Source organism: Malaclemys terrapin, chromosome 1 (genome assembly GCF_027887155.1).
Source record: "Malaclemys terrapin pileata isolate rMalTer1 chromosome 1, rMalTer1.hap1, whole genome shotgun sequence".
NCBI classification, from domain to species: Eukaryota; Metazoa; Chordata; order Testudines; family Emydidae; genus Malaclemys; species Malaclemys terrapin.
Window position 1 is genome coordinate 302,702,102 of NC_071505.1, and position 19,046 is coordinate 302,721,147.

The 19,046-nt window shown below is 38.0% G+C and overlaps 1 protein-coding gene across 3 annotated transcripts in view; it reads right to left on the reverse strand.

The window, feature by feature from the left end:
- The window catches only part of NBEA (neurobeachin), an 817,568-nt gene that overhangs the window by 392,510 nt on the left and 406,012 nt on the right, over nucleotides 1-19,046 (reverse strand). For all 3 annotated transcript variants that reach the window (XM_054015304.1, XM_054015305.1, XM_054015303.1), the window contains exon 36: nucleotides 5,536-5,600. In XM_054015304.1, coding sequence (XP_053871279.1) covers nucleotides 5,536-5,600 — 65 coding nt within the window. The remainder of the gene's footprint in view (nucleotides 1-5,535; nucleotides 5,601-19,046) is intronic.

A 19,046-nucleotide genomic window follows, 5' to 3' on the forward strand; every position in this document is an offset into this window, starting at 1 on the left:
TCCTTTTTATTGTCCTGTAATGTTGGCGTGTGTATCCAGAAACGTGTCCTGGATCTGAGTTACGAGGGTGGCAGTGAATTGAGATCTTGTATAAGCAGGTCCAGAGAAACCAGAATCTTCTTGTACTCCTGGATCACACCATTGTCTCACTTGATGTTGGCAGGTGTAAGCCTGCCAAAACTAGAAGCCACAATATTGGCACTGATTTGAGAAAGCCAGTAAACATTTCTAAGCATGGCATTAATTTTAGTGTCAACAAGATTAGCATGTGGGCTGTTGCACCAAATTGGTGCACAATATTCCACTGTTGGCAAGAGCCTAGCTTGAATTGACGTTTGAAGTGTGTGTGCATCATATCCCCAGCATGTGCTAGCAAGTTTCTGGATGATGTTAATCCTTGTCTTTATCTTCTTTAGGTGTTGACTACAGCTCATCCACATCCTCTTTCCTGCCAAAGAATGGCCACTAATTCAGTTGATGATCCATTTGATTTCACTGACACCCGACTAAGGGGTCAGTTTGTCTTTTGTCCCTGCTGTGGCTCCTAATAGATCCCTGCACCTTCTTGGATATCTGTTTTATATCAGTGGATAAAAATTTGAAGGGCTCTACAGTATTCTGGAGCTCATTTCTTTGGATTTGATGAGACCTTCATGGATTGATCTAGAAGGTAGAGTTTTAGCTTCATGACTTGTGCATTCTAGTAGAGAAGGATAAGCACACTGAACATCTGCTTGGAATATGCAATTCTCCCAGGCAGAAGAGACACTTACTGTCTCTAGCCTTCAAGGGAATAAGTTCATCACAGGATGCACATGGCTTGAAGCCTTCAGGTTTTGGTCCACCATGTTAAGGAGCCCACTACAAGGGGCTCTATATGAGGTGGTGTATGGGGAGGGGGTTGTCTGACCAATAGCGTTATGTCCAGACATGTCAGATTAGTTCACAGAAGTCAATAAAGAGTTTGGAAGGTTTTGAAGAAATTTAGCCTGAGCTAAAAATTAGCAGGTTGGATACTCACCAGTTTCCATCTTGCTGCCAGGGGCAGTAAGAAGGAAGTGAGGGAGGGTTGTGAATATCCCATTCTTTCTGACTTCATATGGGAGCAAAAGGTGGCACAAGATGATGCCCAGCCTGGATGGAGACTGCTACTAAAAAAGCTCCTCTATCGCATTCATGAGGTGCACATGCACCTATAGTGAGTTCAACATTTATACATACTCAAAAGAAGAATAGTACAGATAAATACTTTTGATTGAACTATGGTTTTCTTTTCAGAGTAGCAGCCGTGTTAGTCTGTATCCGCAAAAAGAAGAACAGGAGTACTTGTGGCACCTTAGAGACTAACAAATTTATTAGAGCATAAGCTTTCGTGGACTACAGCCCACTTCTTCGGATGCATATATATATGCATCCGAAGAAGTGGGCTGTAGTCCACGAAAGCTTATGCTCTAATAAATTTGTTAGTCTCTAAGGTGCCACAAGTACTCCTGTTCTTCTTTTTATGGTTTTCTTAAGGTCATCAAAAGACTACTTACAATTTTTTGTGCTAAATACTTTTCACTGGTATGTACTGTGTATCATTGGTAAAAAGTTTCATCACTTTCATTATTGGCTATCATTAGTTTGCTCTGAGCCAATGAATTTCCAAATAATTTTACACGTATATTTCGGCAAATAAATGGACATTTGAAATCCTAATTTTCAGGGAATGATATAACAACTATTAATGGGGTTCTTGATTTGTGAGACTAGTACCATCAACTCTGCATATTCCCAATGTGAAATGGATTAAAGAGGCATGCCTGAAGCTGATACTTTACAATCAAATGCACAACTACAAAATGGGGAATAATTGACTAGGAGGTAGTAGTACTGCTGAAAAGGCTCTAGGGATTGCAGTGGATCACAAATTGAATATGAGTCAACAATGTGATGCAGTTGCAAAAAAGGCTAATAACATTCAGAGGTGCATTATCCAGAGTGTTGTATATAAGGGCATGTCTACACTACCACGCGGGGTCGATCTAAGATACATGAATAGTGTAGCTGAAATCGACGTACTTAGATCTACTTACCGCGGTGTCTTCACTGAGAAGTCAACAGCTGATGCTCTCCTGTCGACTCCGCTTGCGCTCCTCATTCTGGTGGAGTACTGGAGTCGACGGGAGAGTGCTCAGCGATAAATCGACCCCCGCTGGATCGTTCGCTGCCCGCCAATCCAGCGGGTAGTGTAGACAAGCCCTAAGACATGGAAGGTAATTGTCCTGCTCTACTCAGCAATGGTGAGGATTGATGGCTGGAATACTGTGCCCAATTCTGGGTGCCAAACTTTAGGACACATGGGCAAATTGGAGAGATTCCAAAGGAGAGCAACAAAAATGATAGAAGATTTAGAAAACCTGACCTATGAAGAAAAGTTAAAAAAAAAAAAAAAAAAAAAAAGTGGCTGTTTAGTCCTAAGAAAAGGAGACTGTGAGGGGACCTGATAGTCTTCCAAGGTGTTAAGGGCTGTTATAAAGAAGATGATGATCAGTTATTCTCCTTGTCCACTGAAGACAGACCAAGGAATAGTTGGTTTAATCTGCAGCAGCGAGATTTAGGTTAGATATTAGGGAAAACTTTCTAACTATAAGAGTAGTTAAGCTCTGGAGTAGGTTTCCAAGGGAGGCTGTGGAATCCCCATCATTGGAGGTTTTAACAACAGGTTGGACAAACACATGTCAGGGATGGTCTAGGTGTACTTAGCCTTGCCTCAGCACCTTGATGACGTTTCAAGGTCTTTACAGCCCTACCTTTCTATGATTCTAAGGACTGAAAAATTTTGCAGTGGCAATGTACAAATTGATATTTAATGGAATTTTCCTAGAAATTTGTCTCGCAAATATTAAATTTATGTTACAACCAGAAGCTCTTTTTATACTGAAAACTACGAAAATAGTAGTGCCTATGAATAATACTTAGCAATTATGCAACTTTTTAATTTTAATTGTCAACCATGAACTAATCCTCATAACAGCCCTTTGAGGTAGGTAAGTATTATCTCAATTTTACACATGGGAAAACTGAGACAGAGGTAATGTAACTTGTCTAAGGTTAGAGAGGGAGTCAGCAACAGAATCAGAAATAAACTCAGGAGTACCTGGGTAGTAATCCCATGTTCCTAAAACTGGAAAATAGTGCCCGAATGTCATGTAAATCATGACTACACAAATAGAAGCGGTTCAGATATCTATAGCACAACACTACTGTGAGTAAGCTAAAATACAAATATACCTATACATATTATTTAAAAACAGGACACTATTTATCAAAACCCAAGCAACAGGAATGTGGGCAATCTGTTTTTATTTTAGGAGTCCAAACTAATTATTATAATGAAAAATCTTGTTTCATTATATTTCTAGTGAAGTCATTAAAGATCACAATGGTGCACAAATGTTTTGATGCAGAAACAAAAAACAGGAAATCAAAGTTAGGAAACCTTTTAATAACATCCATATTTTAAAACCTGAAGGTGTGAGACTGAATGATTAAAAATTATGAACTACTTCCCTTGTATTTTTAATTTTGTTAAAAAAAGATGAGCTAGACAGGGTTTATTTTGGTGAAACTGTTGATTTATTAAATAGATCATTCACAATCTAATTCAGACTTTTTAAACTATTCTTAGTCTTCATTTTGCACTTTAATAATTTAAAATACAGTCATTATTGGATAGTGATTATATGCAATTTTACATCCCATTAACCGTGCTTTGTTTTAATTATAAAGATCCTTTGTTAGATTCCTTTAAATGATCCAGTTTATAATTTCAGGCTGTCCTAGGGAGCACTTTAATTCATCTGCACATTCATCAACTGTTTATGTCCTGTTAATTGTTGACAACTGCACAATCACATTCTCTAGCTATGATTGATGAATCACATTCACAAGTTTAGCTATTAAGTAGAATAAATATTTATAACAATTTCCACTTAAAGGATTGTTATCTTTATCCCCAGAAGGGTAAATTAAAAACTGATCTGCTAACTGTGGAGCAGAACAAGTGTCCTAGTAACACACACACTCACCCACATATTCTGAAACATGCCTTTGAGAAAAATATGTGGAAGAAGATGTACCTACAGATCGTTTGTTTAGGCATTCATTTGGTTGGACCTAAAGAGCAAGTTCTTTAATACTGCTCCTTTTGCTTTGAAGGTTACTGCTAGATAGATGTACACAGCCCACTGATATTTCACGGTTATTACATATGAACTTAAAAAATGCAGTTTTTAAATTTGTTCAGCACTGTCATTTTATTAACGAATGTGCAATAATCAGATCTAATTTTACTATCAGATGATGATGCTGTAAACAAAACAAAAAAAATGTGGGTGAGTTTTCCAGCTAAAATGGTTACGTTTAAAAACCACGGGAGACAAACCAAGAAATTTGGACAAAACTATAGAAACCAAGTTTACTTTACAGTTTATTATTATTTAACATTTACACCAACTGAAAGTCTAGCTCAAGTGTGTAAACTTAGTTTCTAGATAGAGCTGTTTACTGCATTATTTTTACTATGTTTATTAGTCATCCCATGACAAGAATGTACGACTGAACAGCATATGAGTATATCATACAATTAGACCAAAATAATTATGCCCCATCAATAAAGATAACATTTCAACAAGGGAAGATTTGATGTTTCTGTATTGTTAATGTCATACTACCAGTAAAAATGAAACTATAAAACAAACCAGCAAAAAAATCTTCAACAAGTGTATTATTATGAAGCTTTTTGTTCAGCACCACATATAATACCATCAAAGACATCTAAGTTTAAAAGGCTTCTACTCCCTGGCCAATAGAAGCTATACAGGCAATGGAGGTGATGACTACATCTGCCTTGAAATATCTTCTGCCAGCTAAGCCAAAGAGTGCACCATTATTGCTCAGCTGGCTGGACAGAGAGTATTGAAAAATGATGGCACAGAACAAAAGATAAAAGCAGACACAGACCAAAGTAACATTAAAATTACTCTAGTGTTAATAAAGTAGCTTAACTGCTTGTAAAACTAGGTAGCTCACATAAACTTGATGTTCAATTTGTTTTATGTAGTACCTTAGACAGCACCAAGTAGTCTAGATAAAATAATTTCTCATGAACTGAGAGTATAAGGAAGTGCATCTGCACAATGAATACTGTGCTCCTAAAACAGATGGAGTGGCAGATGGGTTTACAGATTGGGCTCCCTAGATCCTCTGTGTAAAACAACCTTGCTACTCAGTAGGATAATGGCTCAAATCTCAAATAAACCTCAAACCTTTACACAGCACACAGGGTGTTTTCAGTCAATTAATAAGAGTTTAACATTTTATATCTTACTAAATTAAATATTTGCTTTGCACAGTATTTGTGCAGTAAATTTCTTTTAATTAAAATGGCCTTTTCTCAAGTCTTTCTGGAGCAGATGGTGAGAAAGTAGCATCACCCAATGGAATGAAATGCAAAATGACTACTTGTCCAAAAGCTTTAAAATTAATTACCTTCCTTCATTGATGAGCTCAATAAACGCAAGTCCTGCATTCTTCTGAATAGAATTCTGCCATTCCTAAAGGGAAAAAATACCATGTTTAAAAAGCAGCAAGGGATTTTAACAGGAAGCCTGAATTTGACCTTGATGAGTGTCGGAGGATTATCTGATCAACATTTTGCATGGGATTGTCTGCCCACCATATGTTTTGTCTTTTAAAATACACCTTCGTACTTCTATAACATAATTACTGAAATTCTATCAGTGGTAGACGAGCAGCCAATATAACAATTAACTGAAATATTATGCTGAAGTACATAACAATTTAGAGATATGCAAGTTTCTAATGCCAGTAAATGGAAAGGTTCAAAAGAATACCGTAAAACCAGATCAAGAACACAAATGAAGTCTCTGCTAAGATAAGAGAGCAAGAGCTCAACTCATCCTACTGTCAAATCTGCTTTTTGCTTAGAACGAAAATTTCCCATGGGTGCTATGATCTACCCTGCTTTGAAATGGGAATAGATTAAAGTGCATTAGGGAACTTTTGCGTGTGGCAGCAAAGTCCAAATGCACATTTAGTGTGCAGCAAGTTCGTGTGGGATAGATTTATACCCCATCTCACTGCAAACTAAGTATTTGTATCAATAAACCCTTAGTTTCAGCCCTTCCATTGGCTGACATTAATTCGGTGCCTATCATAGTCTTCATTACTGAGCAAGGCCTAATGCCTCAGCCTTGGGAAGTGATCAACTTTCATCCACCTATCTTACAAATAAAGTAACAGAAGTTGCACAAAGTCACTTCTGTGCAATTGGTACAGATATAAGTCTCTAATACGGCAAATCTTATCAACATAGTCACAGTGTCTTTCAGAATTTCAGACATTTCTTTGTCTGTGGCTGTCTGTAACTACTGGACAAAAGGCCCCTCCAGAGCCAGCAACAGAAAACTGGATTCCTGATTCCCAAAATTCCTCCGCTGTTCAACAAAAAGAGATGTGTCACATCCCTCTTTGTTGGCTGATCCACACATAAGATTATTACTGCTACCATCTACTCTTAGTTCAAGGGATAGAGGTCATAGAATCATAGAACCGCAGGGTTAGAAGGGATCACAATGTCCATCTAGTCTAACATCCTATCAATATTCAAGATTTGTTGTGTCTAAACAACCCAAGACAGATGGCTATCCAGCCTCTTTTTGAAAATCTCCAGTGAAGGAGCTTCCATGACTTCCCTGGACAGTTTGTTCCACTGTCCTCCTGGTTTTACATTTAGGAAAGTTTTTCCTGAGATTTAATCTAAATCTGCTATGCTCTAGTTTGAACCCATTGCCTGCCCTCTGAGGAAAGAGAGAACAATTTGTCTACATCTTTCTTATGGCAGCCTTTCAAGTAGTTGAAGACAACTATTATATCCCCCCTTAATCTCCTCTTTTCCAAACTAAACATAGCCAGTTCCTTCAGCCTTTATTATTATTATTATACTAAGAATATGCCAACACTTGAGGGTTACAAAAAAGATACTAATAACAGAATACCATAAACTCATGGGTGGATTAAAGGTATTGATGCTATAGGCCCATGTCTAAAGCCTCAACTCCTGAAGTAATATGATTACATCAGAATCTTTCACTCTTTAATATTTTTAAAAAGTCAATTTCTAGCTCGTGGTTGCAAAAAGCTTGAAAATATGAACCAAGCAAAACTGATACAGTGATGGCTGCCCGACTCTGCACAGAGCCTGAAACAAAACCTCAGTGTCCCATGCATCTCACTGATGTGTTAACTATAACCAGAAGCAATGAAGGGGGCACTACCTACACCACTCCAATAGAGGACTCTGTGTAGGAGGAGGAAAGAATCCACTGGGCCTCAACCCACCTTTCTACCAAGCAGATACAACCTGTTTGATGGGCGACATACTGGGGAGTCTCACTACTGCACTCCTGCATCTCCAGCAGGAGATAAGGGATCCCTGATGCTCTACTGTCACACCTTGGGGGGACAGGGTGTCTCATGTTTCTGCTCCTGCTATCCCTGCTCCAAGGTAGGGAGCGGGGCAAGACTCAGGGGCAGGGCCATTGGGATGCCAGATTGCCTTAGTCCAATCCTGCCTACAAGGCCTAAACCTGAGTAATACAAAGCTTTAATTCCTTCTGCTAAGGAAGTATGGAAAATAACTATTAAAGATGACTTACATTACCATTAACAAATCAAATTCTATTAACATGAAAAAATATTCTCCTCAGTTTCAACCAGCCAGTGTCACTTTAGAAATTGAATGTAGTCAGTGTCCAGTCCCAATATGCTCTAAATATTCAGTAGCAGCCATTTCCCATGTATTTGGAGGGAAGCAAAGAGATGGGAACAATTGAGATGCTTTGAAGAAGCCAGACCTAACTGGCCCTCCTGCTCTCATCTGATAGGAAACCATTATTATAATTGGTCCATCCTCCCATTTTGCTCTACATCCCTGACTCCTTGATCCAATCTCTTTTCTCAAGGGGGAAGAAGCAGTACAAGACTTCCTGGCAGGAAGTTCACAGTACTTCTGTTCATTTGCTTACAGAAGTGAGGGGTGTGAGTAGAGTTAGGCTGGCAGCATTAGGCTAAGAGGTGTCATTAACAGAGGTTTGTACTTAAAAATAGTATGCTATTATTGCTTCCATTTAGCTGAAATCTTAATTTTTGAATTGTTCAGGGACTGTATTTCTCTATTGTTCTTGCATTTTTTACTTTTTATTATTTATTTGAGTGAATTTCCATGGTGTTTCCTCCATTTTTATTCACATTTTTATTCACTTTTTAAAAAAAATAAGGGCCTGACACTCCACTGTGCTCCCTGTATAGTGAATCATACCTGTGCAAAGTGGATGTAAAATGCTACCATTCTGATTTGATAGCATTTTACAGCCACTTTTCACAGGTGGAAATGACTGCACAAGGTGCAAAGCACTGGAGAACCATCCCTACAGTTAATATCAGTTTACTGGATATGGTCTTCCAAGTTAACCTTTGACAATATCTTGCTTTTTGATATTACATGTGAAAAGCTCAGTAATATTTTGTGTAAAATTTTGTGATAGTTGTAAAAGTAAAAGGTAACAATAACAAGAGTCAACAACTAAACATTTTCTAATGATAAAGATTAGAGACCCTTAAAGTCCTCTAAAAAAGAAGAACAGGAGTACTTGTGGCACCTTAGAGACTAACAAATTTATTAGAGCATAAGCTTTCGTGGACTACAGCCCACTTCTTGCATCTGAAGAAGTGGGCTGTAGTCCACGAAAGCTTATGCTCTAATAAATTTGTTAGTCTCTAAGGTGCCACAAGTACTCCTGTTCTTCTTTTTGCGGATACAGACTAACACGGCTGTTACTCTGAAACCTGTCATTAAAGTCCTCTAATGTCTATATTTTTCTCAACAGACTCTAGTAAGTGAATAAGTAGATTTTAGGAGTTCTAAAAATCATCTTGTAATTCTCATTCCATTGTAAAAGAGAGCTGAAATCTCGATTAATGTTATCTTTATTGTAGTCCTCTCTTTTCTGTCTCCCCAGTAACTTACTTAGTCTGAATATTTTATTTCTTCCTTCATTTTTATTGCAACATTGAACCTTAATTGAATATTCAGTTCTAAGATTTTAATAACCTAGTTAATTCCTCAATTACAGTACCTTAATCATAACTTCTTTTCAGAGAAACAATTCAATTATTTTGGTCCTTCTGTTTCTGTTCCTTGAATATGCCTGGAAAAAGAAGTCTATGAGGTCAACTCTATAGTTGTGACTTTCCTTTTCTTGGGGGCAGGTTCTCTGGGTTTTATAAAAACTCTCCTGTCTTCATGAAATTCATGTGGTTTAACCCTAGGATTATCCTTGATTTGAATTTCATGTTGCAAGATTTCTTACTAATGGGGTGGTCACATCACATCTCTAAAATCATGACCTAAACCATCTTCAAAATAAAGGCTCACAGGAAATTTCATTTTGATTACAGAAAGTGTTTCCCTGAGGCAGAAAGAATGGATGTCAATACTGATCAGAGTGAGGATTAGGATCTAAGCACTCCAACTCCCTACCATTACCTTTACCCTCCGCCATCCCCTCTCCTCACACTCATTCCTACTGTTAGGGTAGACATAAGATAGAAAAATATGGACCTGAGCAATTATTTTTCCAGGTTCTGCAGCTAGCTGCTGATGAGCGAGAAGAGAAGAAAAGACACGAGGTTACATGTGGGCTAGTCCTCCATGTAAATTTTGAACCAATTTTAGGACTCTTATCAAAGACAGCTCCTTGTACTTGCCTACACTCATAATAAATGAGTTCCAGAATGACTGACAACATGCTTCTGGAAGGCAACCAGCAAATATGGGGACCTCTTGGGATATTGGGTAAATCACAGCAATGAAAGAGAGTTAGGAATTTTTGAAGTGAAATCTATATGAATCCCATTTTTCAAGTGAGACCTTTTTTATAGATGGCACAAAGATACCATCCGGGGTGTGTGGGGGGGTTACATTAGAATTCACTGGCTACAGTCTGGGGAGACTAAGGCCTCAGCCACCTTCTATCTCCTTGACCTGCAGAGAAACTCATGTTCACCTTTTTCTGTCTCCCTTTGAAGCACAGAGAACCATTTCTCATGGAGTCTGCAATTATACTCTGGAAAAATTGACAAATTTAGATTATTAACTCTAATTTCCACTATGGAACGATTGTGCATCTCCACAATTTCAAGATTTTATCTGGTTTACATGGCTGCACAATTAACATTAACCTTTGTAAGTCAGGATTTTCTGAAGTGTAGCAGACTACACTTGTGAGGTGGAGAGTGAGAGCTAATAGGATATATCCAGTATGAGCCTTTGCCACTCTGGTATCTAAGACCATTCACAAATACAAATGTTCTGACAGGGCAGTCAGTGAGAAATAGCTTGACAGATTAGGAAGTGAAGGGATAGAAGGTACTGTAGCTTTCTCTTTTAGGACTGGTCCAGCAGGGGGATAGAGGATGCCCAGATCAGGATGTCATTGAGATAGGCATAGAGGTATATCCCTTCCAGATAAAAACTGGCCCCTGGAACAACCAGGATCTTCATGAAGACCCAGGTATGAATGAGAGACCAAAGACAAGAGAGTGCTGATCACTGAGGGCAAATCAGAGAAAGTGACAGTGCCATGGGTGTGGGGATGTACAGGCAGGTGTCCCACAGAACAATCTAGCAAAGGAAATTGGCCAGTATGAAGAAACGAATAAACTCTGAAACTTACATTAACAGAGGAAGATGCTCAGGAGATGGAGGTCGAGGATGGGCCAGAAGACATTCCTACCATGAAAGGATTTAATGGGAGGAAAGTCTCACTCCTCTTGCTTGCGGTTAGACCAGGCAAATTACTCTTTCCAGTGGATCCTGAATTTTAGAGTGCAAGGCCCAGGTATTTGCGTAAGCCTGAGAAAGATAAAAGGCTTAAAGGGAAAAGAAGCTCTCTGCTTCCTCTATAGAAGGGAAGAACTAGCTCTGCCAAGATTAATTTACATACTATAATTCAATCTAGTGCCGATCTGTACAGTGCACTATACTTTATTGTTTTGGAGTTTGTGATCTGGTTTTGGAAAGGATATTAAATAGTGCATGTAAATATATTTATGTATGGGTGAGAGATTGTGAAAGATATAATCTTGGAAAAGTGTGTCATCCTGACAAAACAGCTTGTGAACACTGGGTAGTGAGCCCAAATTCAACTAACAAACCAGAAATTCTGTCACAGTGACCAAACATTCTGAATAGACTTTGTCTTGTTTTGCTTTGGGTTTCTTATACAAATATTCTGGACCCTATGTGGAGATGACTGTTGAATCAGAACTCTGCAGCAGCTGAGCTGGGTGGAGCTGACTTTGATCTGTGGCTGCCTGGTTCTGGTGCAGTGGGGCAAGACCTGTTAGTGAGGACACCGCTGTGCTGCAGCGGACAGGTTAAGGAAAGCATCTTCGTAGCTAGATTCTAACTGGATTCATGACAGAGATTTAGATGGGTGAGAACTATTTTGTGAACAACAGTTTTGGGTCTCATTAAGCCAGGCAATTAATAACTGGAACTTTGGAGTCAACCGTTCCCTCCCCAACACTGCTGGGGTTTTACTAACTTCATTGTATTATGTAAATAGGTATTTATCGTGCTTTTCCAAATATAAAGTATATGTGGTTTCCTATTCCCAAGAATTCCTCTGTGTTTTCAAGTAGGGAATAAACACCTATAAAAGTCACCAGGGGATATACATTTTGAGACCCTAAACCCTGAGAGTGGACAAGTTTTAAACAGTGGCTCATTTATTTATTTTAAATGTGAGACCTAGACATCATCTGAATCTGGCCCATACCCTCCTCTCCCTATACTTACTTTCAAATGAGGTCCCAAAGAAAGTTCTTCCACTTCTCTTCTCTTCCAGCTCCTCCCCTAACTCTTTCTGGTGTCAAAGCAGCCTCTTGTTTTTATAGATTGTCCTCCACCCCCTTTCAGGTCTGATCCAGAACCTGAAGACTGAACTACAACCATCTATCCCCCTCTGCTCTGCTAACCCATCTTAACTGACCTACTTAGCTGAGAACAGTCCAGCATTTTTCCCCTGGAGCACTTCACTGGATTTGAGCCACATCCTTTCAGGACACATAGGTGAGAGAAGTTGTCTCAAAGGGTTCCTACATTGGTTACCTCCCACATCCCCACTCCAAGTGTAATCTTTCTGCCTGGTGTCATTAGCAGTAACAAGGGACAGGTTCCGACGATGTCTAACACTTCCATTTAAAATAAATAAAACGAGCCCCTACTTAAAACATGTTCAGACCCAATAGCTCTCTACAAGGGCAGTCTGGCTCTGGGGGTGGCTTTACTTTTTTATTCATGTCAGGCTTAATATTGCAGAGTGGGTCCCAGCTTCAGTCTCTGCCTGTTCTGGTCCACTGTAGTGTTTGTCCACTCCAACACACCCCCTTCAAGGATCTTGATACCCTTATAGGGAAATCACTGAGTTTGGATTTTGCACCCATCTTGGTGTTCCAGTTCCTCAGGAAAGAAGGACTTGTAACAGGAGAACCATTCCTAGGGGACCCCTTGGAAAACCAGAACCTATAGGAGGTCAGGCAATGATTGGAAGAATTGTGCAGTAACAACTCAGGTTGTTTGTAGTAACTGGAGGTTGTCAAATGGTTTATGAGGAGCAGATACATCTTGCACTTCAGAGACAACAAAGATCCCATCACCGACCCAATATCCATATTCAAAGTTATGTTTGTGACTTCCTGGAATATTCTACTTGTACAACTGAATCTTTAAAATGCCTCAAGGAGCACAAAGAGTAAAGGACAGGCACACCTTTGTACAGACTATAGAGTAAATAAATAAATAAATAATAAAAATGGACTGTTTATTTTGGAAGAATACTGCAGCCTAACAGATGTCACTATTAGGAGGATCATCCTTATACACAGCAGCCTAAATGTATAGATTCTTAATTACAAACCATTAGCTTCAATTATTGCCTCTTGTAGAATGCCAAACAAATTCCTCTCCCCTCCTTGATGTTTACATGCTTCAAATATTTGTAAATGGTTTTCATGTTACAGTCCTGTCCAAATTATACACATTTAAATCGAATCCTGCAAACACTTAAGCATGTGCTTGATTTGAAGTCAGTGGAATTACTCATGTGCTTAAAGTGAAGCACATGTCTAAATGTTTGCAGGACTGTCACATGCTGTAATTAATTACACTGATCAACAATTTTTGAGAAGAAATCTGCTTCAGAGATAAAATGTGCTATTTATTATGTATTTTGATGTGCTGAATTCAAATATGACAATTAAAACAACTGATTGGCTACTGTTTCTAAGATATTTACGTTTTTACATTTTATGTCTATGTATATTGTGTAGATAGTAGAGTTTTAATCATAAATTGTAAACCTAGGTCTTTTCATGTGTTTATGGTTGCTTTACATGATAATATTTCACCTGTCCTGTTTATGTAACACTTTAAAAATCAGCAAAAGGGTTATATAAATAAAATGTATTATGAAACAAAAGGCAAAAAACTATTATGTACATAGTTTAGTCCTATTCAGTGTCTACTCAGCGCTTCGTGGCTTGTCTCTTGTTTTCATTAAATGGAGCATCTCTTGTCACTGACCAGCAATAGTCTGCAAGCATTGATGGGCTCCATTTGCCCTGATAGCATTTCTCCATTGTTGCAATGTCCTGGTGAAATCGCTCGCCGTGCTCGTTGCTCACTGCTCCGCAGTTCAGTGGAAAAAAATCTAGATGAGAGTGCAAAAAATGTCTCTTTAGTGACATGTTGCAACCCAGGCTTTTGTATACCTTGAGGAGGTTTTCCACCAACAACCTGTAGGTGTCTGCCTTGTTGTTTCCGAGAAAATTTATTGCCACTAACTGGAAGGCTTTCCATGCCGTCTTTTCCTTGCCACGCAGTGCATGGTCAAATGCATCATCTCGAAGAAGTTCACGAATCTGAGGACCAACAAAGACACCTTTCTTTAGCTTAGCTTCACTTAACCTTGGAAATTTTCCACGGAGGTACTTGAAAGCTGCTTGTGTTTTGTCAATGCCCTTGACAAAGTTCTTCATCAGACCCAGCTTGATGTGTAAGGGTGGTAACAAAATCTTCCTTGATTCAACAAGTGGTGGATACTGAACACTTTTCCTCCCAGGCTCCAATGACTGTTGGAGTGGCCAATCTTTCTTGATGTAGTGGGAATCTCTTGCACGACTAACCCATTCGCAGAGAAAACAGCAGTACTTTGTGTATCCAGTCTGCAGACCAAGCAAGAGAGCAACAACCTTCAAATCGCCACAAAGCTGCCACTGATGTTCGTCATAGTTTATGCACCTCAAAAGTTGTTTCATGTTGTCATAGGTTTCCTTCATATGGACTGCATGACCAACTGGAATTGATGGCAAAACGTTGCCATTATGCAGTAAAACAGCTTTAAGACTCGTCTTCGATGAATCAATGAACAGTCTCCACTCATCTGGATCATGAACGATGTTGAGGGCTGCCATCACACCATCGATGTTGTTGCAGGCTACACGATCACCTTCCATGAAGAAGAATGGGACAAGATCCTTTTGACGGTCACGGAACATGGAAACCCTAACATCACCTGCCAGGAGATTCCACTGCTGGAGTCTGGAGCCCAACAGCTCTGCCTTACTCTTGGGTAGTTCCAAATCCCTGACAAGGTCATTCAGTTCACCTTGTGTTATGAGGTGTGGTTCAGAGGAGGAGGATGGGAGAAAATGTGGGTCCTGTGACATTGATGGTTCAGGACCAGAAGTTTCATCCTCTTCCTCATCTGACTCAAGTGAGAATGATTCTGGTGCATCAGGAACCGGCAGTCCTTCTCCGTGGGGTACTGGGCGTATAGCTGATGGAATGTTTGGATAATGCACAGTCCACTTTTTCTTCTTTGACACACCTTTCCCAACTGGAGGCACCATGCAGAAGTAACAATTGCTGGTATGATCTGTTGGCTCTCTCCAAATCATTGGCACTGCAAAAAGCATAGTTTTCCTTTTCCTGTTCAACCACTGGCAAAGATTTGTTGCACAAGTGTTGCAACATATGTGTGGGGCCCACCTCTTGTCCTGATCTCCAATTTTGCAGCCAAAATAAAGGTGATAGGCTTTCTTAACCATAGTGGTTATACTGCGCTTTTGTGATGCAAAAGTCACTTCACCACAAACATGGCAGAAGTTAACTGCACTGTTCACACAAGTACGAGGCATCTCTGCTCACTTTGGCTAAACAGAAATGTGTCCCTTTGCAAAATCAAACACTGACAAATAAGAGAGCACGACACTGTATGATTTCTAGAGCTGATATAGGGAAATTTGTTCAGCATAGTGATGTAAGCTTCGTTAGGATCGCATCATCCATGACTTCTAGGAGTAACATGATGCAATTCATATCATGTATGACGCAATACCAGCTTCAGATTGCATCATTCATTGTTTTGCCTAAAAAGCAAGTCCTGTCCAAACCCAGTCATAGATTTATTCATAGATCCAGTCAAAGATGTATTTTAGTCATTTCTGGTTTAAATTGAGATCCCTTCCCTTTATAATTCACTTATCCTCCACCATTCCCAAGTCAAGGGTCGTATATACTGACCCAATAGCATATCTTGAAAACTAGAGCCAATCAACAATTTTAAGCATCATTTTCGTTCTCAGTGACCCAGAATTAGTAAAGTTTGACTACATTTATTTCAGAAGCATTTTGGCTGTAGAGCAGTGTTACATGCTTAAGTGTTTAAAGGTCTGGAGTTAAACTCTTATAAGTTTAAAAGAAGTATTTATATCAGAAAATTGCACCAATTTAAATCTGTTTTTAAATTGATATAGAATGCAAATACCTGTGTGGACACTCTAATTTTGCTTTAAGACTGGCTTACCTGGGTTTATCTTAAACCTGTTCCTAACTGACTTAAGCTAAACCAAAATAAACCACTCTCAAACTGAAATAAGAGTGTCCACACCAGGATTTGCACCATTTAACTAAATCAGTTTAACTGATACCTGAATAAAACCAATGCAGCTTTTTTGAATAGCCAAAGCCCTACATCAATCATTCTTACTTAAGAATTTTTGTTGTTTTTAGATACATTTCCTCCAACTTTCCTACATCTTTTAGTGTTAAAGTGACCACAGATAAACATAGTATTCTAAGTGAGATCTCACCATAGTCATAGAGAGTGGCTATAAATTCTCCAATCCACTTTGTGTACACTGCCCAATATTATTTTGACTTTTGAAACCATAATGCACTGAAAAGCTCATATCTGCTTTACTGTACATTCACTCCAGTGTTTGCATCTACTACGTGTAATTTGTCCACTATTTCTGTAATTCATTCTCTCTCTCTAACACTATCAACGTAATCTGGCAAAATTTCATTTTTGTAAACCATTTACAGTTCCACAGCTTCTCAAACTATTTTCAAAACCTATTTACACCTGTACTGCAAGACTGAAGTTTTGAAATGTTCTCATCTCTATGAGAGTCTCATAAGAAGTTTTATTTGTTAATTATAAGTAAATCATTTTTGCTCGTTATATGTGAAATTTCCCTCATAATTCCCCAGATGGCGTCTCTTGGGAGATCTTATATGCAACGTGTAATGTCTAAAATCCAAGTCTTTCCTTAAGAAAAGGAATCAGGAACAGATCTTTTCCTTGCAACACTAGTTGCTCTTAAAATGCTTCCTTTGCAGACCCTTGGGTTATGATCCTGATTAAACTTAAAGCACAGTGGAAAAAATCCCTTTTAGTTAATCAGGAGAATAAATGAAACAACTTCAAAACTGCCAAATACTGAAGTTTGCTAGCTATTAAGAATTTCAATTTGTTACTTTATACTTTTAAACAGGTTAATTAGTAATGTATTTTAAATAAAAAATAATGTCTTAGTATTTAAGAAAATAAACCTCTCTTGTTGACAGATAAGGTACAGAAAAATGTAAGTGATATCTGATAAGGCCTTATTATAAAAACTTGAAGAATCCTATGGGATAAAATCACTCAATTTATGCAGAAGCTGTACCTCTGAAGAGGGGAAACTTTAAAAGAAATCTGGGAATAATTAGAAGCTATTGTAGTATTGAAAAAAGATTGGAAAAAATATTGAAATCTAAATCTGCTACATACCAAAGAAGAAAATATAATGAAAAAACCAATGTGAAGCACTTTTTTTAAAAATTGCATGGTTTGAGAAATCTGCCATTCAAAGCAGCATCACAGCTGTGACATATAGCACTAGGCTATGGGGAACAAAGACTATAATCAAGTACAGATCTTGTCAAAAATAACACATCTTCATAATTTTTACAAGAAAATATACTGCATTCAGCATGAAGATGCCTGCTTTTTATAACATGCAAGTCATTACATATTACCAATTTTCCAGAAAAAATATATATATATATTTGAAGAACCATTTGTGTTCTATGTAAATATAAAAAGAAAATAAACCTAAAATTAATTTAGTTTTTAGTCTAATGAAATGGGTGTTGTTATGGCTTGTTAAAAGAAAAAAAAATAGAGAAAGATATACCAAATATATAGAGAAGAGAAAACAATTATTAAAACCAAATGATGCACTATACTTATAGAAGTTCCTTAAAGCTTAAAATGTATTTTTCACAGAGACTCAAAATTCCTTTGGGGGAATGGACTTGATTGCATATCCTTCAGTCTAAAAGGCTACCCATATGAAATGAATTATCCATGACATGTACCTTCAGACATTTGTAATGTGATATTTCATGTAAATTTAGACCATACCTTGGACGTGAGCCACTGGCAATGTTAAGTTTATTCAGGAGCTCAGATAAGAAAAAAAATTCTGACATCCTCGCTAATCTGTAGTCGTTAACATGGAATTTCTAACATAAGAGCATAAAAGCATCTAATTTGCTGTAGCAAATGAAAGGAAAACAAACTTTGCATTTCCCTTTCCTTTTTCAATGTCTAAAGTTACCCTGTTCTATGCAAACAAAATCTTACTTTTCAAAGATTTCTAGATCATCATCTGTCTTTTGAAAGACAAAAATACACACGGCAAACTTCTACAAGTAATTGGGAGAATGGAATACATTTTGAACACCCATTTTAAATAAAGATTTGCTCATGTTATCAAAAAAGCCTTAGTTACAACATAAATATTTAAAAAGTACACAAAACATATAGTGCTTCCAATCTGTATTTCTCAAATCATCTTATGGAGAAGGGCAGGTACCATTATCCTCATTTAATATAAAAATCAGTGGCAGCATTAAGAATGGAACCCAAGTCTCCCGACTCCCAGTTTTGTGGCCTACACAGAGAACCACACTATCTCCATATATGTAGTTTCTCAAAGTCTCTCTCCTCTTAGCCAATATTTTCAACTATTTTCTTCATATTCAAATTATTTAATATTTATTTAGCATACCTTTTTGACAGCTAGTTTTAAAACTAAACAGAAAAGCAAGTTTATTAAATTACTTTATATAAAATATTGGGACTGCAAGTCTGGTGGCACTACTTGGTATCATACAATGTTCTGGGACCATGCTGGTTAGATTCATTGTAGAAGTAATATATTCAGGCTTGATAAAGAAGAAGGAAGAAGAGTTGCACCTCTACGTTAGAACCCCCTGTTGACCAATTCCTATCGGAACATTTCATACCAGTCTGTCAGAAGGCAACAATGTAATGTTACAACAGCAATCTCAGAATTGCCTAGTGACAATGGGGTTCTAAATCTTCTTAATAGGGATGCAAAGGGAACAATCCTTAAATGCTCAGATATGTCAGGTTTGGGGGACACACAATAAAAACTCTTCTTTATGTGGGTGATTGGGTAGAGAGAAGAAAGCTTCTTTAAACAAAAGCATTACAATTTTTGGTAAAATAGAAACTGAATAAATAATTCTAATTTTTCTAAATCTGTGTACATCCTTT